The sequence below is a fragment of the Agelaius tricolor genome, unplaced genomic scaffold, assembly GCF_023055355.1.
Source record: "Agelaius tricolor isolate 1412-34295 unplaced genomic scaffold, bAgeTri1.0.p SCAF_5, whole genome shotgun sequence".
Taxonomy (NCBI): domain Eukaryota; kingdom Metazoa; phylum Chordata; class Aves; order Passeriformes; family Icteridae; genus Agelaius; species Agelaius tricolor.
Window position 1 is genome coordinate 16,275,677 of NW_027269265.1, and position 24,372 is coordinate 16,300,048.

The 24,372-nt window shown below is 43.5% G+C and overlaps 1 protein-coding gene across 1 annotated transcript in view; it reads right to left on the reverse strand.

Moving 5' to 3' along the window:
• Positions 1–24,372, reverse strand: part of RIN3 (Ras and Rab interactor 3) — a 64,602-nt gene that overhangs the window by 10,872 nt on the left and 29,358 nt on the right. The window contains exons 4-7 of the mRNA XM_071426585.1: positions 14,884–14,956; positions 11,402–11,493; positions 7,385–8,863; positions 4,576–4,884 (exon numbers count right to left, since the gene is read on the reverse strand). Of these exons, the coding sequence (XP_071282686.1) occupies positions 4,576–4,884; positions 7,385–8,863; positions 11,402–11,493; positions 14,884–14,956 (1,953 nt within the window). The remainder of the gene's footprint in view (positions 1–4,575; positions 4,885–7,384; positions 8,864–11,401; positions 11,494–14,883; positions 14,957–24,372) is intronic.

Below are 24,372 nucleotides of genomic sequence, written 5' to 3' on the forward strand. Positions count from 1 at the left end.
CTGGGATTTGTTCAAGATCATAAGAAAAGATTGTGACTTTCTTTCCACACACTAGCATTTGCTCTCTCTTTTCTATCTTATACTACTTTCAGCAAGGTTTAATTTGTGATATAGTGAATTAAGTGAGTTAATAGATGTAGACAGTATGAATTCACTTCAAAAATGTGTGGTTTAGAGATCAGAGGAATTCAGCTCCCATGAAAAATTTGAACTGGCTCTTTGATTCAAATGTAGAAATTGTGCTAGATGACAGAAACCCCAAAATCTCTACTCCATCAGTCTTTGTTAAAAGTAACTTAAATACTAATATCCTCTTCCAAAAGATACCAAAGTAAACCTGTTATGTATAGCTTTATTTTCCTTCTCAGAAGTGAGGTTTGATAATAAGCAGTGTAATGGGATTGCTCTGACAGCTTTAGGAGCTTTTGGCATGGGCTCTTCACTGGCTGCTGAAGTATTGGGGTCCAGCTTCCTTTCTACAAGCTCAGCTATCCCACTAAAGACACAGCTTTGCTTTTGCCAACTGCAGAGCCTTAAAGGAGTACATCAGGGCAGCTAATATCTGGCTGCTCAGCTCTGTAGGGGTGACAAACTTCATTCTAAAAGCTAAGGAAGAGAAATATTCCAATGCAATATATGTCCTATCTATCCTCTTTTTCCAAAAGCAGACTATGTGCATTATCCATGTAAAACTATGCAATAGAAATTATTAAATCAGATGTTTTGGTCACCTAGCCAATTCCATAACCAGTACAAACTATAGTTTTGAACTATATGGTCCAGCTGCCTGTGCAGTTCAAAGATAGTCCAAAAATGAATCTTCATAATCTTAGGTTAGAAATGTTGCAGTAAGAAAATTTTACCTCCATTCTTCTTCAATCTTATTTGAAAGCAGTCTGCCCATCTTTCAAACTTCCAGCCTAAACTTAGAGCTTTTCCATCCCTGATCTTCCTCACTCATGGCCTGACCAAATTTGGCCTGTCTGTCTCACAGACTGGCACCATAAACCAATGCCCATTGCTGCTTTGTTTTCCCATCAGCTCTCTTCCACAGTGGCGGCTCCCAGGCAGCACAAGGCTGGGTGACCCTGGCACACCACTGCTAGTACACACCACATGTATTGCAGATTTGCATTGTTTCTCACTTTACAGGTGTCGCTTCTGTTTTTTGATGAAAAGCAGAGATTCTCATTCTACCCATATCACAAAATATACATTTAATCTTTTTCCTGAGTAAAGGTATTTCTGAAGGACACATAATAAGTATTTTTTCTATATAACATTACTGTGTTTCTACATAAATTGGCTATGTGCCCAGCTGTCCCTGTGCATATTGCAGCATGCCTTCCAAATGCAAGAGCTCCATGATTCCTGCCTCTTACTTTTTCTAGTGCTAAAAAAAAAAAAAAGCCAGCCATTTTGTGGAGCGTGGGTTTCCAAACTCTATTTTTTAAGATGCATTTTATTCTTTCTAACCATTTCTAGTATTTTTAGCAGGCAGGTGACATATTTTCAGATTGTTGGTTTTATTCTTGGGGGCATATGTTTCAGTCATTTAAGTTTGCGTAGAAGTTGGAAAAGCTCAGTGAGATACCTCAATACTTTGCCTTTGATGAGGATTCACTTACTAATATCACTGCCTACATAGTACATATGAGTATCTGAACCAGGGCCCCTTAATTTCTTTGATAGCCAGTAATGAATTAATCAATATTGTCACTGGAGTTTGCCTTGAGTCATTTTGCTCTAAAGCAGAAGGCTATAAGCAGCCAGATGAATCATCTGGACTCCAAGGACTGACTCCACATTCTGTGTGAAGGGAAGCTGGGCATGATACCCCTCTGTGGCCACCTACAGCAAGATATAGCCAGAGACTGCTCCTGCTTCAACTCTATCATGAAGCTGCACTCTTGAGAGAAAGGTGTATGACTAAGATGGAAGTTGTCTTCCTGGTTCCTAGTGATGAATCACATCCATAAGCTGATTGCCTTCAGCTAGAGGAAGAAATGCTAGTTTAAACCAGTTTAGGGTCTGACCCATTCAATTCTTAGCCTTAAGTATCAGGGATTTCAACCACAGCCAATTTATCAGGCAGATTTTGTCATGTAATATGAATTGTAATCAAACCAAATACATCCTCCTTTCTTAAAATGTCTCAGTATATGTGGAGTCGGTCAAGGCAGAGTTTAAAGTTTCATGACTCTTTCAGCAGGGCAAATATGGGCACCACCACAGGTACAGATGTTCCTGAGTATGCCTGTCCTTAGTTTTAAAGGAAACTTGGTACCTCTTGGGACATCCTGGCCAAACCTGGAGTTCTGTCGATGGGTCTCAAAATGTTAAAAAACTTGTATTTTCATATGAGTCTGAAAAGGTGCTTGATTAGGTGGTGTTGGCATTTTGCTTTGAGAAGTAAAACCATATTCTTAGGGCAGCTCATCCTGTGGCCAGCCTAAAGTGAATGAAACCTGGTCTGACCTGACAAGTTGCAAATTAAGTCAAACACAAGGAGTTTCCATGTTATTGAGCAGGTAATGTTTCTGACAGAGGTAGACTGATTTTGGGAATGATTTGTTTTGTGTTTCACCTGCTCTGATCTTGGAAAAGGAGGGACCTTTCTAATTGAGCAGTTAGGAAAAGGAGTGAAAAGGAGAAGAAGTTATTGCACAGGAAGCTGAGCATGGCCTCTGCTCTTCCTGTGTGAAGAACACTGTGCTGCCTCGTGGCTGGCTAAAAGCAAAAGGGCCCCTGTGCTGTTGCTCTCAAGATGGGCAGAGAGCAGGAGAATTCCCACCAGCTGAAATCTGCTCTGAGGACCCCACAGCATGCTCTTCTGCATGCCACCAGCTGGAATTTCCTGTCATAAAAATATTTCAGGTTGCTGAAATATTTCAGGTTCCAGTCCTTGCCACTGGAAAATAAAAGTGATCTGGGTCCAGTTCATTCTGTGGAAGAGATTTCACACATTTTGCTTCTAAGTCTACAGGGCATTTCACTCAACTACTCTCCAAGTCTGCTGTTTTCCAGGACTTAGATACAGCATTCTTCTCCCCTTACCTTCTTTTTCAGGTCTGAATTCATTGAGGTACATTTCCATAATTCCAGGCCAGTTTTCTTCTGGCCAAGCCCTGATATGCATAACTGATCATGCATAATGGAGAGGGAACTCGATATAAGGGAGAGGGAGCTGGATGCCCAGGGGTGAAATCAGCTTCCAACCTACACCCTACTGAGTAGTACTCAGGATGAGAAAACAGCTGAACTGGCTGAAATGCACTGCTCTGGTCAGCATAGCAAACCACAGTGAAACCATCTAATTTCATGAATGTCAATATTTTAATAATGTTGGGGTTTTGTAATTATTTCCCTGTCTCCTCATTTCTGTTACAGAAAGTGACACAACAGTATTTCCTTTAACAGAGAAATTCCAGCCCTGATCTAACTAAGGTGTGATGTGTACATAACACCAGCATCAGAAGGAGACCATGTGGGTTTTAGTGAGGCTTGCAAGTCCTTCATCTAAACCAAATTTACTCTCAAACTTCACACAACTGTTTTAACAAAGTTACAGCAAATTCCCCTGCATATGTCCAAATCTCATAATACCTGAAGACAGTAAGAGGTCCTTTCCACCCTGTAGCTAAGGCTCAGCCCTGGGGTGGTTTCTTGCTCTGCTGTTAATGTGTCTAGACTGGTCACTGAACCTTGCTGCTTACTATCCAAGAGATCACCTTGAGGTGAGGCTCAGCAGGGACATAACAAGCCCTGTATGAATGCTCCAAGGCTGTTGGCAGTACAAAATAAAGCAGAACAGCAAAAAGCACCTTTGGTGACTGTGATTTCTTGAACAACCACAGGTTATTGCACGTTAAAAACTGGCTTCTCTCCAGATTCAGGCATGGCTGGTCATCAGCTCGCAGTATACAAAAAAAGCTCTTAAACTGGCAAGGCAAATTGCTGGAGGAAGGGACTTGCTGGGCTATCTGCAAAGATGCATCCTGTCTGCAGGCCAAGGGTTTATTTTCTGCATTAGTGGTTGGCCTGAGGCCTATGTTGTGTTTATACTCAGAGCACATACTGCCTCACACAAAAGAAGTGGCTTTTAGAATTTACTGGAGCATCAGGAATTAGTAACAAACTACTAGCACTCTGCACCTCCTCCTCAGTTTAGGCAAAACTCTGTAAAGGCCAAACCAAGAGCCTTTTACCAGAGACCCATTCCTAGAATTTACCATTACTCTGCAGCAAGCTGGGACAGAGCCCTGAGGATATTTGGAGAGTTGTGTGAAGACCTGTGCAAAAAAGAATATTATCCATAGAACACACACTTTTAGGTAACCAGTTTTTGGAGTTACAGAGCTTAAAGTTATCCAGGTAACATACCAGTTATTAGTGCAGAGAACTTCACTAACCCTTTCATTCTGAACACAGCCTGTGGACATCTGATACCAAACACATCAACCACCACTTCTACCTCCAATGTGAATATTGCCATGATAGTTGTATCATAAATGCTGTTCCTTTGATACAGGAGAAAGACCCATGATGGATACCATTGCAGCAGGAGTCCTGTACCTGGATTTCCCTGAGCCATGGAGTCATAGATGAGTTTGCAGGTCTTCAGCAAGATGGCAATTTTCTTTTCTGGAGAGTAGGTCTTGTGCATGGTCGTGAACTTGTGAAGGATCTTTTCCAGCACAGCAGTTTCAGGCACACTGGTTGTCACACCCAGGTCAGTGGTAGTTGTGTTTTGTATCACAAGTTGGTTCTCTTTCAGCTGCTGTAAAGATCCATCTTTGCTGTGTATTTCTTTTAAGGAAGAATTAATGGCTTCCTTTAAAGGTTTCAGGACACATTTGTACAAAGCTGTCTCAGCAATCACTTCTGCACAGAGAAGGGAGAACACAAAAGCATGTAATAAATAAGCAATACAATAGTACAGGTGCAAGTAAAAGTCCTAATGAAGCATGTGGTTGGTTATTCAAACACTACTACATAGCTGTGAGAAGGGAACAGAAATCACATCCCAGAAAGCAAACATTTCATTACCAACACTATCCAGAAGTCCTAGATGGGCTTGAGATGAACATCAGTGTGTGGTCTCTGTCACTGGAGCTGTAGGAGACCTCCTGCTACCAGCAGTCCCTGCTCTCTTTGCCTGACTCCTGGCTGACCAGCATGGCATTGCCAGGCACAGGAAAGCCAACTCTGGGGAAAGAAGAGGAATCTCACCTAACTGTGAGATTCACAGCCCTGCCCTTACAGTTGCCCAGATGCAATTCATCTCATGTCCCTTCTGACCTCTCCTTCTGCCTTGTTTGAGATATTCACTTTGGGATGAAATGATTTGCACCCTCAAAGCACCCCTTTCTTTCCTTAAAGCAGCTGCACCCACCAGCTCAGAGACAGGAACCAATATCAGGTCAGAAGTTAATCATTGTTACTGCTCAAGGGACTCTAAATTACTGATCCTTTAAGATACCTCTTATGCCATGTGTGGAGGAGGAAATAATATGAGTGGGTTGAGAATTTGCCTAATGTTTGGCTGAAGATGAAAGGGAGCATAAGAGACTGTGAGGAAGCCTGTTGTCTGACTCCTAGATACCAGAGGCATAGCTAGAGGGACTGCAAGAGATTCTCTTGTTGCACTGAGGCAAAAAGGTCATTGGCCAAAGAGTTCATCTGCTCAGGCAGTGAGGAATGAACCGGAGGGCAGTAATTATGTATTCAAAATGCAACTGTTTTAAAGAATACAAAGAACCAATCAGCCTGAAGCAGGGCAAATTCAAGTGGTAAATCCTCCAGTGGGAATCCTTGTTCTCCACAGAAGAAGACAGCCCTGTCAAGGTTGACTGGGCTACATCATCCTGTTAAGGAACTGCCAGTGAATAGGGTTAGATACAGGGTCAAAACCAGGCATGTCTGTGGGAAGGTGGTGGGATATTTGCACACCTACAGCTCTACCAAGCAGAACGAGGGCACTTCTTTCCTCCCCCTTTCCACTTTCACTAATCAAGATTCAAGACAGACTTCTCTGTGCTGCCCCCACACTCCCCACCTTGAAGAAGGAGGTAATTGGGACAAAGATTGAAGGTGTTACACAAGATTCATGAGAAGTGAAACTGCAGGTTCCTTCTCTATGCTATGGCAGGGGCTGGCTGCAGGTCTGTTCTGCTGGGAACCTGCAGGATCATGTGAAGCCTTTGCTAGGGGAGAAGGAAATCAGCAGAGCCTGCTGAGACTGACAGTGGACAGCTTTTTACTCCTGGCTCACCACTTAGCTGAGTCCCACCTAATACTGGAGTTGCAGGATCCCCGGGAATCCCTGGTCACTCCTGTGGTTCACTCCATATTCTGGGTCTCCCAGCTCCCAGCTTGTTTTAAGCCAACTTAAGGATCCACAAATAGCTCTGCATTGGTTCTCAGGTCCTCAAGAAACAGTTTTAAGCTTTCAAGGGAGCATGTGTGCACGTGCATGCACGCTTTTTCTGGCTGTACAGCTTTCACTGGGATGAAAAGTCCTACGGTTCTTTTTATATTCCCTCATGGATGTACATTAAACAGACCAGTCCAGTCCTTAGCAAGGAGAGAAGTAGCACATTATTCCCCCACAGGATATGAATGAGAGGCAATGAAACACCTGTAAACAGTTAAAAATAATACTTTTTTTCTCCCCAAAGGCAAATTATACCTATGGCAAAGAGGTGAACCACAAGAGTGGTTCATTCATTTTGGAGCTGGCAATAGTCTTGCAACAGACATTTCTTCTGTACCTCTGAGCTCTGAGGAGGACAAAGCAGAATCAAGTGATTCCTCCAACCTGCTACTCAAAATCATCCTAGTCTTGTCCCTCTCTGTGAGACAGTGATTGACCTCTAAGGTGTATGCCACATGCAGGGAGTTCTCCATCCTTGTAGCAAAGCAGTGGACATGAAAGGCCATGGGAATGCAGCTGTGAAGGGGAAAGTGTGCCTTTTGTGTTTCCAGTGAATTCAGCTCTGCGTGCAAACCTATACACACACACACACACACACACATATATACATATATATATATATATATATATATATATATATATATAAAACATACATGTATGTCTCTCATACACACAAACACGTCTCTTTTGCTTAAACTCTTCCCTTATAAATTCATAAAGGCATAAAGGGATTCCCATTCACAAAGGGATTTTTCCCTTCATTGGTCTCCAGGTTTTTGAGCTGTTTCTCCAAGTGCTGGCAACCACAGAGCAGACTTCAATTTATGCTGCTTGAGTTTTAGGGGATGGTTTATAATTCTGTAAAGCAGAGCCTATGTCTGCATAATTCTTTCTCCCTCCTCACCTTCCCAAACCATGCCCAAGGATGAATAAACCACAGTTACCTACCTAACTGTTCCTCAGTGTAGGAGGCTGGGTCTACCAGGGATTTCAGCTCAGTGCTCTGCACTAAGTAACTCTTCAGCTGAGTCATCATCAGCCGAATCTCCTGTAGCATCTCTGTGCTGGAGTTCTGCTTTGCCATCATCTCCAAACTGTACACTCTGTAGTCCCGCACCAGGTTGCCAAAGTAGGACTCCTTGTCCTGTGCCAGCTCCACTATCTTCTTCTGCAGCTTCCTGTCACTAGACAAAAAGACTGTGAAGACGTTGGACAGGTTCACCAAGGACAGCCTGTTTTTGGCCTTGGCCAAGATCACGGAGCGTGTCTTTTTACCAGATGAACTGCTCAGCATCTCCAGGTCATCCTCTGTGCTGCTGGTGGAGTAGGAGTCTGGCTCAGATGTTGATGCTTGAGCCACGGTGCTGCCTCCCAAGTCCTCCAGGGACAAGTGTGACCCTTCCAGTTCAGCTGAGCTGGCAGATTTGTGGCCATGTCCCGGTTCAGTCTTGGTGTGTGTGCAAGTGGCACCACCCATCCCTGTGGCAGGGCTGCCCTTGCACACAGCCTGCCCTGCTGCCACAGCCGTCTGTCCCACTGTTCTTTGCTTCTGCTGGCAGGAGCTGGGCGTCCTTGGTACCTGGGAAATTCTCTTCCTTCTCGGTGGTGGGATAGGAGGTGACTTTCCTTTCTCAGTGGCATTGCTTTGTATCTTAGGCATGTCCTCCTTCTTCTCTGCAGGTTCAAGCTTTGTCTCCTGAAACTGTGATACAGCCTTTTTGGGAATCTCCCCAGGTATCTCTACAGCCTTTTTGCACAGCAGTGTTTTATCTCTGCTCTCTGCACTTGTATCTTGGTTTCCTTCTGTCCCTTCCCCTTTCAGCATTTCACAATTTTCAGGGTTACCCACAGAGCTCTCCTCTGAGGTCCTCTCACTTGGCCGCCTCCGCGGGGGAGCGGAGGGCTGGGAGCCCTTCCTGGGGCTCCCTGCCAAGGGCGCGCTGGCCGAGCAGCTCTGCTTCCTTTCTTCTTTATCATCACCACCCTCCGTTTTCATTTCCTCGAAACTCTTTCCTAGTGGCTTAATAAGTAGCTTGTTTTCTTCACAGGCAGTCATGGGGTCCTGTGGGAGCTTCAGGGAAGGTTTCTGAATGAGCCCATGAGAGGGTGGAGGGGGAGGAGGACGTCGAGGAGACCTCCTTTCAGTAAGCATGGTGGCAGGGGAGAGTTCAGTGCTCCCAGAGTGGCCTTTGGGAGAAGATACATCTGGAGGACAAGGATTACTGTACTCTTCTATAAAAATAGGATTCACAAACCACAGCCTGTCATTTCCTATTGACAGCTCAATTTCACATGAGCAGTGGTTTGTGCCACTTGCAAAACACTGGGTAGGTCTTAAACTGTCTGCCTGGGCAGTGCTGAAAGCAGAGTCTTTTGCAGGGTGGGATAAGTCCTGTCTCCTGTCGTTTAAGCAGGAATCCCAGAAATCTGTCACCAAAAAAAAGAAAAAAGAAAAACTAAAAAAAAAAAATCTCAGAGAATTTTAGCTGCTAATGATACGTAGAAAATATACTTATTTTTAAAAGAAATGGTACGCAAATTTCAATGTTGAACTTTCTGCACAAAACAGTGTGAAGAAAGAATGAAACTGTTTTATGCATATAAAATTCCTCAAGCCAGGGGATGAACTCAGAAGCTTCACCAGAATTCTCTCCCCTGTCAATTTTAGGACACTTACCTAGTAAGAGTTGTTAATGCTGTTCAGCATTTTCAGTACGAGCAGGAAGGTACAAGTAACAAATACAAATGACTGTGAGAAGGGATCTATGCTTGTTCAGTGATCAGTGCCCTCCAAATGCAAATAGCTGTGGATACCCGAGGAGAGGATGTGAAGACCCCAGGCAAGCTGTGTCTGCCTCCTGCTCACAACTGGTACTGGCTGGGGAACCATTTTCCTTACGCTCTCCACCTGTACTCGGTATCAGCAAATGCAGGACAGAGGAAGTTGTTTTAAGGCAGAATATAATGCTGTGAAGTCTCATGGGCTGAGGAAATGGTGAGTAAACCAATCTACAGAGGGGAAGTTGATAATTTTTCTCAGTAGTGGTCAGGTTAAGGCACTGTGATGAAAATGCAAAGCTGAAAGGAACAGATCATATGGTTCTACCAAGTAACACAGCTGCTTCAGAGCAGGCATTTCCCAGCACAGCCACACTGTCTCACACTGCAGAGAAGGCTGTTTGATCATCTCTCATTGCTGTCCTGGATCTTCCCTTATCTTGCACTCTGGGAGGGATAATTAAGCAGTTCTTGGAGTCTTTGGCATGTCTGTGATGGTATGTGCTCTTTGTGCAGTGCAATTATGCTAATTCTCCTCCTAAAAGAACTTCTGTACCACTGAGGTCAGGACTAGAGGGCCTGAAGTATGTCCTCTATGATAACATACAGAACAGCCAGATCCTTTGTGGAACACCTCAGCTTGCAGATAGACATCTTACTTCTATCCCTTTGAAACACATAGTACTTTGAAATAAATACAAAGCAACATATGAGAATTTCAGACAATGCTCTGTTTCCTTTGGAAGTGCCACTTTGGGCAGCACTTAATAGTTTGTGTTCCCATTTGTATCCACAAAATTTTGTTCCAGGAAGCAATAAACAGCATCTGTCAGTATCTGACCCTTTCTGACTCCACTAAGACAGCCTGGCACTTCAGGAAGTTAGCATCATTTCCCAGAAAGACTGCACACAACAGCAGGTTTTCTTCTGTTGTCAGAAACTTGACTGGTATGAAATACACCATGACAAATAAATTTCCAAGCCTCGCTACTTTTATGACCACCAGTACAGGAGAAAAGGAAAAAGACTACAAGCAATATTGCTTTGGTGCTTGTGCTTTAACTAATCTCTTCTTTCAGAAGTTGCTGGAAACTGTTGCCTGAATCAAGATAGCCTCTGCTGGCTGAAATTAGACTGAAGGTTGCAGATTCATGATACACTTCTTGCATTTTAATCCAAATTTTTGGACTTATAAAAAATTAAGTTTAAGATAACTAGTGCAACTTGTTATCTCAAGTTGTAAAGTACCTTTTAATCAGCAGTAAGTGCTGGCTGGACATGTCTATAAAAGGATGTTTTGACAAATTGGAACATACTCAAAATAGAGAATGCTGAAAATGTTAGAGGCAAATCTGTTGGTGATATTCAACAAAGCTGCCTGAACTGAAACCAGTGGGGTTTTCCCATGCCTTCTGGGAGGAAGAAAACCCAAAAATAGTGAGAGTGCTCTAATAAATATCTCTAAATGAGCTAACTCTTCATTTTCTTCGTTGTTTTGCTCTTTTCAACACCTGAAGGAAAACTGAAAAACCAAGGAGCATGAAAGTGGCTTACTGAAGTAGCTGTCTCAAGTGGAGTGTGTTAAATGAAAAGGAATAGAAAGGAGAGCTCCTTTAGTTAACAAAATTGCTTTTCCTATCTGTGACTTTATACATCTCATCTAAAATTTGCTTGTTTGATGCTGTCCCTAAAAATAATGTTCCTTTTGCATGTGATTTGTGTGAGGTGCAAGAACATGTTGGGATGATACAAATTTCTCTACCAACTAGAAATCCTGCAGGAGCAAGCAGAAATATAAAAACTCAAAAATATCACACTTTCATCAGCATTGCCCCCACACATCAGAAGGAGAAGCTGCAAAGGTGTTTTCCATATAGCTCAGATATGAGCCACTTCCAAAGTGCAGAGTTACCCCGAGAGGCCGTGCTGCACTTCAGCTCACCCAGACTGTAGGGACAAACCCTGGACAGAGACCCAGGTGGAGGTTTATGGCCAAAGGGGCAAGTGCCCTTTTTGTTAGCATTCTGCTATGAACATAAAGATCATAAACATCTTCCTCTGGCATTCAGACCCCTTTAGCTATTCCAAAGACAACAGTTCATCTATCTTCCAGTTGCATTATGTCTCTGCAAGGCACTATTGTTCTCACAAGTCCAAGTGAAAATCTGACTGCTTTGAGGGACTTACCTATCCCCAGACTAGAGATAATTTCAAGGTCTTGAAAGCTACTGGCTTCTAATATTGCTTGTGGCAGCTTCAGGGTAAAGGGCAGCAAATCCCTGTAAAAACAAACACAATGAAAGAACAGCAAAAGGACAAACCCCACAGTTGTTACGAACTCCAGACATCAGTTGATTTTAGTGATTGGATTGACTCACAATTTCATCCATGTTCTGTGGCTGGTAAGGAATTATGGACATTGTGCCAGACTGGGCTGCTCTGATTTCATAAAAGATCACCAGCTTCTGTGGTGATGCTTCATGCCATAGCACTGACTTAATCCCTGTGTCTTGGCTCTGTCCTCTGAAAAGAGCAGGAATGCCTCTCACCTCAGGGAAGGCCACAAGGGTTGAAATATCTTCCCATTAAAAGTGAGGTGCTACAAATTGTGATTATTTTTATTGGAAAAGCCAATCTTTTTCATGTGGAAAGGGTTTGAAGCCCCTTTTCTTTCTGTTTACCCCTCTCTCACTACTCTGCTTCCTCTTTTAAAAATCTCTGTAAGTGTAAGGCGTAGACACATAGCAAGGCACAGAGGGACTGGGAAAGGAAAGCCCCAGCTGGGGAAGGGTCACCCCTGGGTGAAGGGACAGACAGGGAGGAAGTGCTGCATGACACTGAGGAAACACATATCTCTCTCTAACTCTCTACTCTCAGACTTCTGAGTATACTTGGTTTCTGGAAAGATGCTGTACTTCTACTGAAAATAGAGTTTCTCAGAGGATGTTGGCTGGGTTTCACTGAAACACACCCTAAGTCTCAAGCAATTTAACAGAGCCCTTGGTCTGCCAGTGAACTGTTCAGGTTTGCCTCTTGCCCAGTGACAATTTGCTAACCCTGTTCTTGCCTCAATTCCCATTCTAACAAGGACTAGAAAAGCCAGTCCCTAAATGATAGCAAGGAATGGTGCAGGATCATCTTACACATGAAAAGTTTTACAAAATGTTCTTCATGGTACAAGGAATCGTTATAGAAAAAACTGGCCTTGTGAGTAGGAGGTCTCTGCTAAAACAAGTGCACACCCAAAAAAGCACACAACTCAGACCTATCTGCTGACAGATGAATGCAGGGGGCCCATTTCTGACCTTTTTAACAGATGCATACCTTACTGATGTTTTGTGTTCCCCATGCTCTGTGCACTGCTGAGCACTCTGTTGTCACACTCACATAAACTGATGTGATCTCTTGCCTATTACTTTTTCATGGCAGATACAAGGTTTAGAAGATGAAGAGGAACAGGGTTCATGTAACTTCTGCTTTCTTTGTTATTTTATATGCACGAAATTTCCATTAATTTTCTTTAAACAAAAAACTTATTAAGATCAGGAAATATTAGGACATTGCCCTAATAGAAAAAAATCTGGTTTTATTAATGGGGCAGCAGCTTGCAGACCAGCCACCAAGTCATCTGTTACCTAGAGGCAGGTAATATATCCAGACCAAAAGTTTTTTTGAGAAGAGCTTGTCAGTCCTGAAAAGCTGTTTCCAGGTATTCATAGACAATTTACTACATCCCTGTTATCAGAGCTCTACATTCACCATCACAGAGAGCTCCTATGAGCTGCCAGCAAATGGTAGGTCAGTGTCTTTTTATTACCTGCTTCTCTCAGAAAATTATTCCCTTTTTAACTTGTCTTTTGACAGTAGCCTGGAAAATCACATGAACCATCTGAATGTGTATTTGACACTCAGAAATAACATCTCTAACAGGAGCTGAACTGATGCCTTGTGAAGGCTGACCTAGAACAGAGGCTAGACAGAGTTAAAGAATAAAGTGGGGATTTATTAAAAGGCCTGAATGGATGCACCTTGGGCAGTACAAGATCCCAGCCAGGGCTACACCCAAGATGAACCCAAAACAGTCACAAAATGGACACGGTCACGAGATCTCTCACTTTTAAAAGTTTTGGTCCATCAGCATATTGGACTTAATTGTCCAGTTACAGCTTTAGGCTATGAAGTCCCATCCCTCATGTTTTTCTCTCTTCAGTCCACACTGTTTATGCTCTTGGCCTGAAATTTGGGTCCGTTGTCCTTGGTTCCAAGCTAGGAAAGGAATTGTTTTGACTATCTGCTCTGTGAAGAGAGCTTACCATCCCTTAATATGAAGCTCAGAACTACACACTACAGCAGTACAGAACCTGAAAAATATAAAAGCTAAAATATAAGGCATCAAATAGAAGAACTTTCCTTTCTTTCTCTTTCTTTCTTGCTTTCTTTCTTGCTTTCTTTTCTTTTCTTTTCTTTTCTTTTCTTTTCTTTTCTTTTCTTTTCTTTTCTTTTTCTTTTCTTTTCTCTTTCTCAAGCCATGATCCTTTTTGCAGGAAAGCAGAAGTGAGCATATTTTCTCTGTCACCAGCCACTTACTATAAATGCCCAATTATATTTTGCATTTAGGCTGTTCTTTGCTTTAGTGAGAAAGAAATCGTTTTAAGGGCCCAGGGGTTAACTTATGTCCATTCTATAGGGTCTATATTCATAGATGGCTGTCTATTAACTGATGAGGGCGAGGTAGAGCATGGTTTCTTGTGTGCAGGTAGGAGCTGTGGCTCAGTAGTGCTGAACTCAGGTGGCTGCAGGAGCAATGGTCAGAGCAGTGGGGGACTGGCTGGATAACTGACTGGCACACTGTATCCTGCCCCAGACACTGTTCCTACTGTGTGACAGATGTGACTGCCTTGTAAGCATATCCTGAATCTGCTTTCTCCTCTTAAAAGGAAATAACTGCTTTAAGAGTCATGTAAGTTTATATAGGGGAAGTCAAAAGTCTACAACCAGCTCACAACCAGGCCTGCTGCAGCAGGGACAGGGTAAGCAGGTGGAGGTATTGCTGCAGTGTGCTAAAGCACGAGGACACAGATTAGAGAAGGCTGCAGACATCATCAGCTGGTGATCAAACTTTGCATGAGTGAAAATGACATTACAGGTCTTTTCCACCTCTGTACCCATTATTCTTGGTATTTCTGTGCTGAGCAAACAAACACTTTGTTTTCATTTCAAATTTTAGCCTAAGAAAATACATTGTCTCAGGTCTACTTTCCTTGACAGATTCCCCATAGTTGACAAAGTGCTTTGAGTTGCCACCAGGCAACAGTCCATTAGTAGGTTTGCCAAGTTGCTACCAGGTGTGTGTGTGTGTATGTGCTTAAAGCTTTAAATAAATAGTTACTCAGCTCAGGGCCCTTCTTCCTCCCTGCCCTCCTAGCCTCAGTTCTGTGCCTCTGTCCTTTGTGGAAGCAGCCCCATGGACAAAGCTTCCAGCTGCAGGGACAGCTGTGCTTGTGGGGTGATCTGGCCCCATTGTAGATACATCTGAAACACCTCTGGTCTGGCAGGCTGGAGGGTAGCAGGGGAAACAGGGGTCTGTGCTGGGACTGGGAACTGGGAAGGGCAGACCAGAGGGGAGGGCAAGAAATGACTGTGCCATGGAAGCAATGAATGCAACTCACCTGCTGACACAGTAGAAGGCAACCAATTTGAAAACATCCTCAAATACAAGGACAGATCCTTCCAGGTACAGGACTGGTGAAAAACAGAAAAGACAGTAAGCAGCTGATTTCTTTGAGCTATATGATAAAAAAATAACAGGTAGGTTTGGCTGGCACATCTTGTGTTCAGTCCAGTAATTGCATGGACTAATATGATGAAGCATAAAGAACTGCCTTCAGGTGGCCAGATGCAACGTGATTCTTCAGGGAGACACTAGAGAAGAAATATCTCAGCTTGGCTTTCTGAAAAGTTAGCTCAAAATATCCAAGTGTTTGACACTAGCAGAAACAATGGGAAGAAAGAAACCTCCCAGCTCACTTCCAAAGGGATCCTTACAAGCCCATCTGTCTCTAAGGATGTGCATATCTGCAATACATACAGGGCTGACCTTGTGACTCTCCATGCTGGAATCTGGTTTGGTCTGGATGGACAAAGTGCTTTGAAGAAACAAAAAACAGAAATGACTGTTTCATTACTGTGTGTGTGGGCTCTGACCTGGGTCACACAGGCAGTGTGAGCACAGCTTATTTGTATCTCTTCCATCTTCTCCCTCCCATGGTGTTATTCAGTGACTGCACTCCCCTTTAAGTGGCAAAATACAATCCACCATATTGCAGAGTTCTTTAAGATGACCTTCTTTATAAAGACATGCATTTGGGCATTGTGTAGCCCAAATCTCACACGTTACTACAGAGCTTTTGCCTTTTAAACTAGAAAAAATTCACTGACTGGTAGAGAAATTTTACTGACTGATAACCCAAGGCAAAGACCTGGATCTGCAGGAGAGATGTGTCCATCTTTGCTTCACCCTTACAGTCTGACAAACTCTATGCCTGTTTGCACACAACATGGCCCCACTACAGACATTGACAAGGGTAAAGAAATCAGCAGTGGATTCTCAGAAATACCCACTTACTAGTGGGAAAGAACCATCTCAAAGCTGCACTCCAGAGCTGCACTCCTGGAGCCTGCCAGGAGTCCCTGGGGAGCAGCACCAGCTCCCATCCCCATGGCACTGCCTACAGGCACTGTGCATCTTCCTTCACACTGCTCCAGGTCAGAGCTGGGGACTCAAAGCTCAGCTGTTGTGACTCAGCTTCCTCAGCCAGCCATGATTCACAGCCCTGTGAGCCCCCTGCCCTGCCTGCCTGGTGCTTGGTCTCCTCAAAGAAGGGCCTCCAGCACCTGCAGGAAGGACACATCCACCTGGTCTCCTCTCCCTCACCTCTGTGCCCTGGCTCTTGTTTTCCAGCCAGCAGATAATCCCCCTGCAAGGAAATGCTCAAGATTGTCTCTTGTTCAGGTTCATATCTCATTCCCCAAAGCAGGCATTTCCTCCTTTTACTTCTCCCTTTGTTGTAACCCAGGCCCAGCAGGTTGTTATTTTGGGCTGAATACTCCAATGTAGGCATTTTTTATAGAGACAAAGACCGTGTAATTCTCAACAGTCATTCCTAGCATCAGCTATGTTGGATCAGCAGGAACAGTTTAACCTCCATGTATGCACTCATACCAGACTGCATTGTGTAATTTAAAATGTACTTCAAGCAAAACAATCCCTTATCCCCTTTCCCTCACTTTTCTCTCACAACTGGAAAAATCATGTTTGGCAAGGTTCTTTCTTTTTCCATAGTAAGAATCATATTTCAGTCAGGGATTTTCATTAAACATCTACCATGAATAATTTCTGTAGTTTGAAACCCATCTGCTTTGCAGTTCTGACACAGGAAACAAAAATAAAGACAAAACCCAGTCCTGCTCTGGAGAATGAACCAAAAACCCAAGAGTCTGAATTCGCTTGAATCTCCAGCTATTAAATAAAGCCCTTTGTACAGATGATGGTTTTAAGGGAGTTGGTTTTTTTTTTTTCTGTCAAGAACTACATGCTCACTTTGGCATTCTGAGTTGCAGGTATCCATAACAGACCAGGCTGCACCTGTACATGCTCACATATATGAGCAAATTGCTTGGATTGGGACTATTGATTGCTTCTGTGCCAGGAAGATCTGCCACTAGGGAGCTTGAATGTCAGGCAAAGAAATATATTAGTCTAAGTGCCTCTGTGTCAGGAGTTTCCACATATAAGTGCCTTGCCACTGCATAGCTCCTTCTCCTCACATATACAGTTAAATTGCATAAAACACCACAAATCACCAGGAATTATACTGGTACAAAAAGCTGCTGAAGCTCAAGGACAGAAGTTTTCAGCAGGTGGTATATATAAATAGGACTGTCCCTGCTCTGGGAGGTCACAGAAGGTAACAAAACCAAGCATATTTCTCAGCAGGCTGGAATTCATCATACAGAGACCCACAGCTCTCCTGGGACATTTCTGGGCAGCCTGCAAACAAGTAAGAACAGATGGAAGAATAGTAAGAATAGTGCTTTAGATGTGTCATTACTCGAGGTACTAACACCATCAGGACCAATGCTCAGCCCAGAATTTATTCTGAGCAGTGGCCATGTCAAGCAGCCTGCACAGAGTTGCCATGGCTACTTGGATCTGCTCCCAGCACAGCATCCATGGGGAAATTCTGCCTTGCAAACTCCTGAGGGGAACATCTTCCTTGGGAGAAAATGTAACACTTTTCTCTTCACCTATTTTTTTTCTAGACACCTGCTGACACCAGCAGACATCACTGATAAGCAGAACTTTTCTTTTGGATGGCAGATGATGGGTTTGATACAGGAACCTGTCTTGTGGGAATGGTTGCCTTTCACCTGTGGAGATCATTATGTGCATCCTGCTGCATGTTTCTAATTCTTGGAAAGATGCAGAAAATAGCAATCTTGAACAGCTAAAAGCACTTTGCTGACTGTTGGGGACAATATTTCTGCCCCCCAGAGCCATTGCTGCCTTCAAGGCACTCTGCTCTGAGAAGACAATCAGGAAGAGGTGATTTTCTCTGGCTGTGGGTGTGTTGTGGGTAGTTGGGGATATTTCATTGACATGAGAGCTGCTGCTTAGGGAGGGATTGTGATGCTGCCATTTATAGGAACTCATGACTTTAGCAGAGTCTACAAGCAGACATCTGCCAGACTGCTGTAATCCTGATGAAAAGTGCAGAGAAAAAATTCACCTTTCTTGGGCTTGTGAAACTAGATCCAAGGCACCTCAAGAGCAAGGAAATATCTACATTTCACCATAACAGTGCCTGAATGTCAAGAATATGATCAAAAGCAAGAGAAAAATAGGATGGGTTCTGTGAGCCAAACATATTGCCACAGCATATTGAGTTTTACCTGATATTTAGAAGCCCATTGAAAAATGTCACCTTCAGGAAATAAAAGGGGAAATGTGTAGATCAGTGGGCAATTTTGAGTAGTCTGAAACAAAGAGACAAGAAGAATTGAATTTTTCTTATGGTTGACAGAAGCAATACCAACATGAATTAATGGTTCATTGGTGACTATACTCTGTTTTTGTGTCCTTTGGCAACTCAGTAAATGAACAGAACATGGCCAGGTTATGAACTGTTATACATATGTATGATTGTCTCATCTTCCTCTTCCAAACACCAGCATGGTCTGAAGAGTGTCATCTTTAGGCCAATCTGTATTCATGTTCCCTTTACTCTTTGGCTCTCCCCATCATTTCTCCATCCAGATGCAGATGTCTTTGAGTCACACTGTCCCTGAGCATTCTGCCATAATTTCCTCTCCAATTTTTTCCCCACAGAATTGTGTTTGCTAGTTCCATTGTTCTGGTTACATGGACAAACCAAGCCAATTTCATCTTATTGCTTACACAGGCTCATGGGACTCAATTACTTCAGCTTCTTCTTCTTCCCTAGTGGCACTGTAAGTGCTATCCACTTGGCTTTTCATTTGTTTTTGGTATCTGTGTAGTCCTTCAGAGACATCTGAATTCAAAGACATAAATTCCTTATTCTGCAGCAGTTATGTTGACAGAGGACTACTGAGAAAACAACCATTCTCAGGAGTCCTGTCTGGATGTGCTTAGATATTCTCAGTCTTCCAGATTCTGGGAAACTGGGAGATTTATCATTATGGGTGTGATTCCAGTTTTCTGTTTCTATTTTCAGATTATAAATCCAGAGTGTCCTAACAAGAGGTGTTTTTCTCCTTTGGTATAAGTCTTTGTTTTGACACCACAGTTGCCATGACCTTTGCAGTAAGCAGCACAGGCCAGCTTTGCTGCTGTTCTACCCTCAGTGAGTAAACCTTGCTATGAGCATCACTCCAAGGCAGAGGCTACCAAAATTCTTACTGCCAGACACTGACAGTTCAGGTTAGCAGCTTAGCACTTTCCTGCCCGTGGGGAAGGAGCCCTGGGTATTTCCATGGAGTGTTACAGTGACTGCTGTAGCCCCAAAGCTGAGGCTGTTGTGTCTGTCACGATTCACTGCACTTGTCCTACCTGCTGTGCTCTGCAGAAATGTGTGAGAGTGTGATGGAATTCCTTCTGGTTATTGTTCCAGTTCCCCAGTTCTGACCCTTATTCACACAATTGGCTCCTTGTGGTTTTAAGAGAAAGATCCTCAGCTGGATGGTTCTAAAGGAGGGAAATTTAGACCTTATTGGCAGAAGTCCTTAGTGTGTTTAAGGTACTCTTCTGCAACATCTCTGTTGGAAAGTTCCTGGTGTCTGTCTCTAGCATTGTTTCTTGTGTTATTTCTTGATGATCTTGTGGATGGTACTATATGGCCTTCTTATGCTGTGTTTTTGTAAAACACTGACACTGTTTATCTTTTTTCTCTTCTCAAGGCCTTTTTATTTATTCTATAATCCAGTGTCTCTGCTTCTTCCACATGATTTCAAAGCTGTAGTTTCATTTTTGGTTGCACAATTCTAGACTGTCCTGGTCAACCTACGTCTTTTTTGTCTTTCTTGTCTTTCCTAGTGTGCTTTACTTAACTGCCAGTTGTTTCTGGTTTTTTCCCTCATCAAGGAAGGGCTGAAACTTCCCCTGTTCGAACTTCTGCCTGAGTCTCCTGTTGTGCATCCAACTCCTGCTTTTTCAAAAGATTTCAATTTTATGGTTTCCTACAGAGTTTAATCTTTCTGGCTATGATGAAAAAAAGTCTCTGTTTATGGCAGTTCCTGGGAAATTGGAACTAATGAATTATGAAAGTGGTAAAGTGTTAATGAGCTTGGTTGTAGAGTATAAGAGAAACCTATTTTTAAACTATGTTCTTCACTAAGTACAATTATTTTGTGCTGAACAAAGTGTCATTAAAGAAGATGGAAATCACAGGCTTTTGTACTCTTCTCAGGCTGGAGCTGAGTAGAAGGGACACTCAGTAGAGATGACAGTTCCCCTCTACTCTGTGTGCATGTTCTGCTGCTAAGATAAGGAGCTGTCCTCACCCCTAACAGCCACAGGGGTCTTGGCTACTCCACTGTACTTTGGCTCACCCACATTCACCCAAGCAGATGGGCAGCACCTTGGTGTCCACTGAGGTTTAATGCCTTTAATTCAGTTTAAAATGCCAGTGCTGCCTGGTCTCGTTGTCTCTGCTGCAGGATGCTCAAGCAGGAATATGTTACAGGCGTTCTGCTGCTCTTCTTTGCTTCCTCCTCATTGCCCCCAGTGTTTCAGCAGGGTGAGAGGGTGCCTCTCACAGGTACTCCATGCACAGCCAACTCAGCTAAAAGAAAAGTGTCACAGCTCCTCAGTGCTTTCCTAAAAGGTATCCATGTGGATAGCACTGCCAGCTATTTCAGGGATTAAGAGCAGAGCACATGCTGGAGAGCAGCTCTTCAGTTTCAGAGCCCTTTCCTTACTTGTTAGGTCCTCAATCCCATATCCAGGTATGGAATAATGTGGAAATTCCAGCGTTTCTTCAGCCAGAGGAGATCCAGGACTTCTTCCCAGGGGAATTCCCAGGACCAGATGTCAATGTGACATACAGCTGAAGTTTCTAGATGCAGCCACACAGGGTCTGCTTTTGCAGGAATAAAGTAGGGAATATGGCCTTTCTGAAATAGTGAGTTCTGAGGGGCACACCCAGGAGAGGAGGATAACATTCAATCAATGTGGACCCTGCACTAAGCAGCTGGGCAAGAGTTGGGATCATTGCTGGAGAAGTCACATTTTTGCAGGTCATTCAGCATCCACTTGTACATTACAATGGCAGTACAAGATTTGTGCTGCCCAGCTGCCCACTAAAACTGTCAGAGCTGAGGCATGGCTGACAAGACAAACTCGATATAGATACTTGTAAGTTACTCTCAAAAGGCAAATTTCTTTGGCAAAACTTTGTGAAGCATTCAGATATATAAAGGGTCTCCCCTGTGCCTCATGTAACAGGAAACAGTGCTATGATTTGAAATTCTGGGGATTTAGTTCTTAGCAACAGTCTCCAGGTCCTATGGATAACTCTTGAGAATCAATCCTTATGTGAAAAATGTATGCTATCATACAGATGTATTTTATTAAAAAATGTTTTTCTCCGTTTACTTTGGAGAAGAGTTTATTTCTCTGGCTCTGAGATACACTGTGAAGTACCATAGTGCTGAGGTTAATCATACAGAAAAAGGAAATTTGCCGAGTGTTTTAAGGGAAGACATTCAGTATTCAGAACCACATTCTGCAAGAGAGACTTCCATGAAGAAAAGCCTTCACAAGCAAGACAATTTCCAAGGGTGACTGATGAAAGGGAATAACCCACTTTGAAATGGCAGAGGTCAATAGGGTGGACAAAAAAAGGAAAAATGATACACTCCTGCTTCCTAGAGCTGCAATCCCACCTAGCTGACAGCCTGGTGAAAACAGCTCTTTTGTTTCCTGCTTCTGAGGGGGATAGATTGCCCTGTCACTGACTGTGAGGGTCCTACTCCAGGGTCAAAGAGTGAGGTCCTTAATGCCCTCATTTCACTTCAAACAGTATCTTATTTACCTCATTTACAAATCTAAACTCATGTTTATTCAGCTCTGTAAGATCTTTAGATAGCACTGTCCAAGGATAAAAAAAAATATAATTTGTTTCAGTTTAGCCTCTGAGACAAGGGCACTTGTATTATGGGTACTGATTTAGAGTAGCTGTTTTAAAGCCAGTAAGCTTTTTGGGTTGTGTTCAAGGAACTAAGCAGAGCAGGGTAAGACAATATTATCCTAGAACAGCACGCATAGTCTCTAGCTCTGATTACACACAGATTTTGCATTTTGCCTCTTGGGAGTGAAAAATAAGGGAAAAAAAAAAAGCCAAAGTAAGGATTAACAAAGCTAACAAGACCCCGAGGGCTTCTTTCCAAAATGCTTTCCCTACAATCCCATCAGTTCAAAGCTTAGAGTAAAAATGAAAGTATTTGTATGGAGAGATGGGAGGTAACTGCTCAGGATGAGAGTTAAAAAAAAAAAAGAATAAAGCTACCCGCTATAAGCAACCAGAATGTTTCCAAAACAACTAGTAAATCACAGAGAAGCCTGGCACTGTTCAATCTTGAAAAAGCAGCTGCACAAGTATTTAATGTTTTAAAATAAGCAGTGTGTCAAAGTGATGTGGAACTCAGCTCAAATGAGAAGGACTTGGTGAGGCTTTCTGCTTTCCTTATGCACATCTGCGTTTAGGAGAGAAATTATGGACCTGCACAACAGCTTATAAAATGTGTCTTCATACCATGTTTTACAATATCCCCCAGGCCCATGGTCACTGCTCTTGCCAACCCAAAATTCTGGGCTCCTAGCTCAGAGTAGTCTCCTGAAAGGGAACTCCTTGACTCTAACCCACTTTTCAGGGTTAACAGTGATGTGGATAATGGAGAACTCATCCTTGGCAGCCAGACTGATCTCAGGAAGATGTCTAGGTTAGGCATCCTTAGGGGACTAGAAATCACTCAGTGTCTTATCTCGAATCAAACCACAGGCAGCAGACGAGACAAAGATAATGTCTCCTATGTCCTCATTACAGCCCAGATAGAGCTGCCCTTTGGTCTGGCACTGCCTGTGGGGGCAGACGAGTTCCAGCACCACCCCCAGAGCCCAAGGTCAGGGCTGGGGCAGAGCTGCCCAGTTATCCCATGCCATGGAGCTGACTTGCTCAGTGGCAGCTTGTCCATGCCAAGAAGCCGTGTTGGTGATGGCAGACTTTTCTCGTTAATGAGAAATATGCATAAACAGAGGAAATAAGCCCATGCAGAGCCCTGGGTGATGCAGGCAGATTGTTATCTGTGTCTGAGAGAGCCTCATCTGAAGATAACTAGGGTAGCTCTACATCTCATAGGCAGCAACAGGAACTATGTTAAGTGACAACATTCATCAGTCTACCCTCCTAAATGGCAAGGTGTCTGCCCAGAGCCCTCCTTAAATGCAGTTAAACTCCTTGAAATGTGAACCTGAAGGTTAACTACATGTTCAGCTTTTCCAGTCTCCCCTGCTAAAAATACACAAACTTTTACTCGTCAATTTGCTAATCCTTGAAAAAAAAGTAGTCTTGGACAAGTTTTGCTGCTGCAATGTATGATTTGCTTAATTGAGATGGAATCAGCCAGTTTTGGGGAAAGAAGGGAAGAGGGATCTTCTGTCCCATGGGTGTTGATAACTTGTTATTTTTTCCAGTACATTTCTTCCTTTTTCAGGCTTGTCAGTCCCAGAGCTGACAACAATTCTTGCTTTGCTTCAATCACACGCTCCATCATGCAACAATAAAGGAAAACATTCCTCTTAAGTAGATTGGAAAAATTGACTCTCCACTCTACAGCAGCTGAACTGCCTGTCAGGCTGTACAAAAAGCATACAAAAGAAGTCTGAATAGCTGTGTTGATACCTCAGCGCTGGACACTGTCAAGAGCTCAGCAAGCACAAGGTCTCTCTCTCTGCAGCCCAGTAAATACAATCATGGCCAGGATGGGCTTGCTCAGGGCTGGTGATGCACAGCTGGCCAAGCCCCTTCAGCAACCTGTGCTTCAGCCCTCAGCCTGTAAAATTGGTGCCTTCCTTTGGAAAAGTCAGCTGAATTCATCTTGGCAGGGAAGGGAAAGGTCAGCTCCCCATCCTGCTGCCAGCAATGCTCTGCCTCAGAAAGGTTGGCTGCTATGGGGCAATTTGGCCACAGTCATGGATTGACTTCCCACCCATCCCAGCAGTGCTTTTGCCCTGCCTGCAGCCTCCTCTCCTGGCACCATGAGGCAGCTCTGATGGCTCCTGTTTCTGTGGCCAGCCTAGAGCACATTGGAGGCTCATACAATCATTCAGCATTACAGGATGTGACCCCATCCTTGGTCACCTGCTGCCCCTTTCCAGCTGGTTCTCAGGCCTCTCTCTCCACTCTGCCACCAACACTTCCCAGTTACCTGTAGCCCCTCAGCCCTTTACCACTTTTTAATCTCCATTCCAGACTTTATTCCACATAACCCAGCATATGGTAACACCTCTAAGGAAGCATTTTCCCCCACACTGTCCTGCTTTCACACCCCACATCCACATTTCCCTCCTTCCCAGCCAGAACCTGCATGAGGCAGAGAAAGCCAGGGGCCAGAGGGGCTGA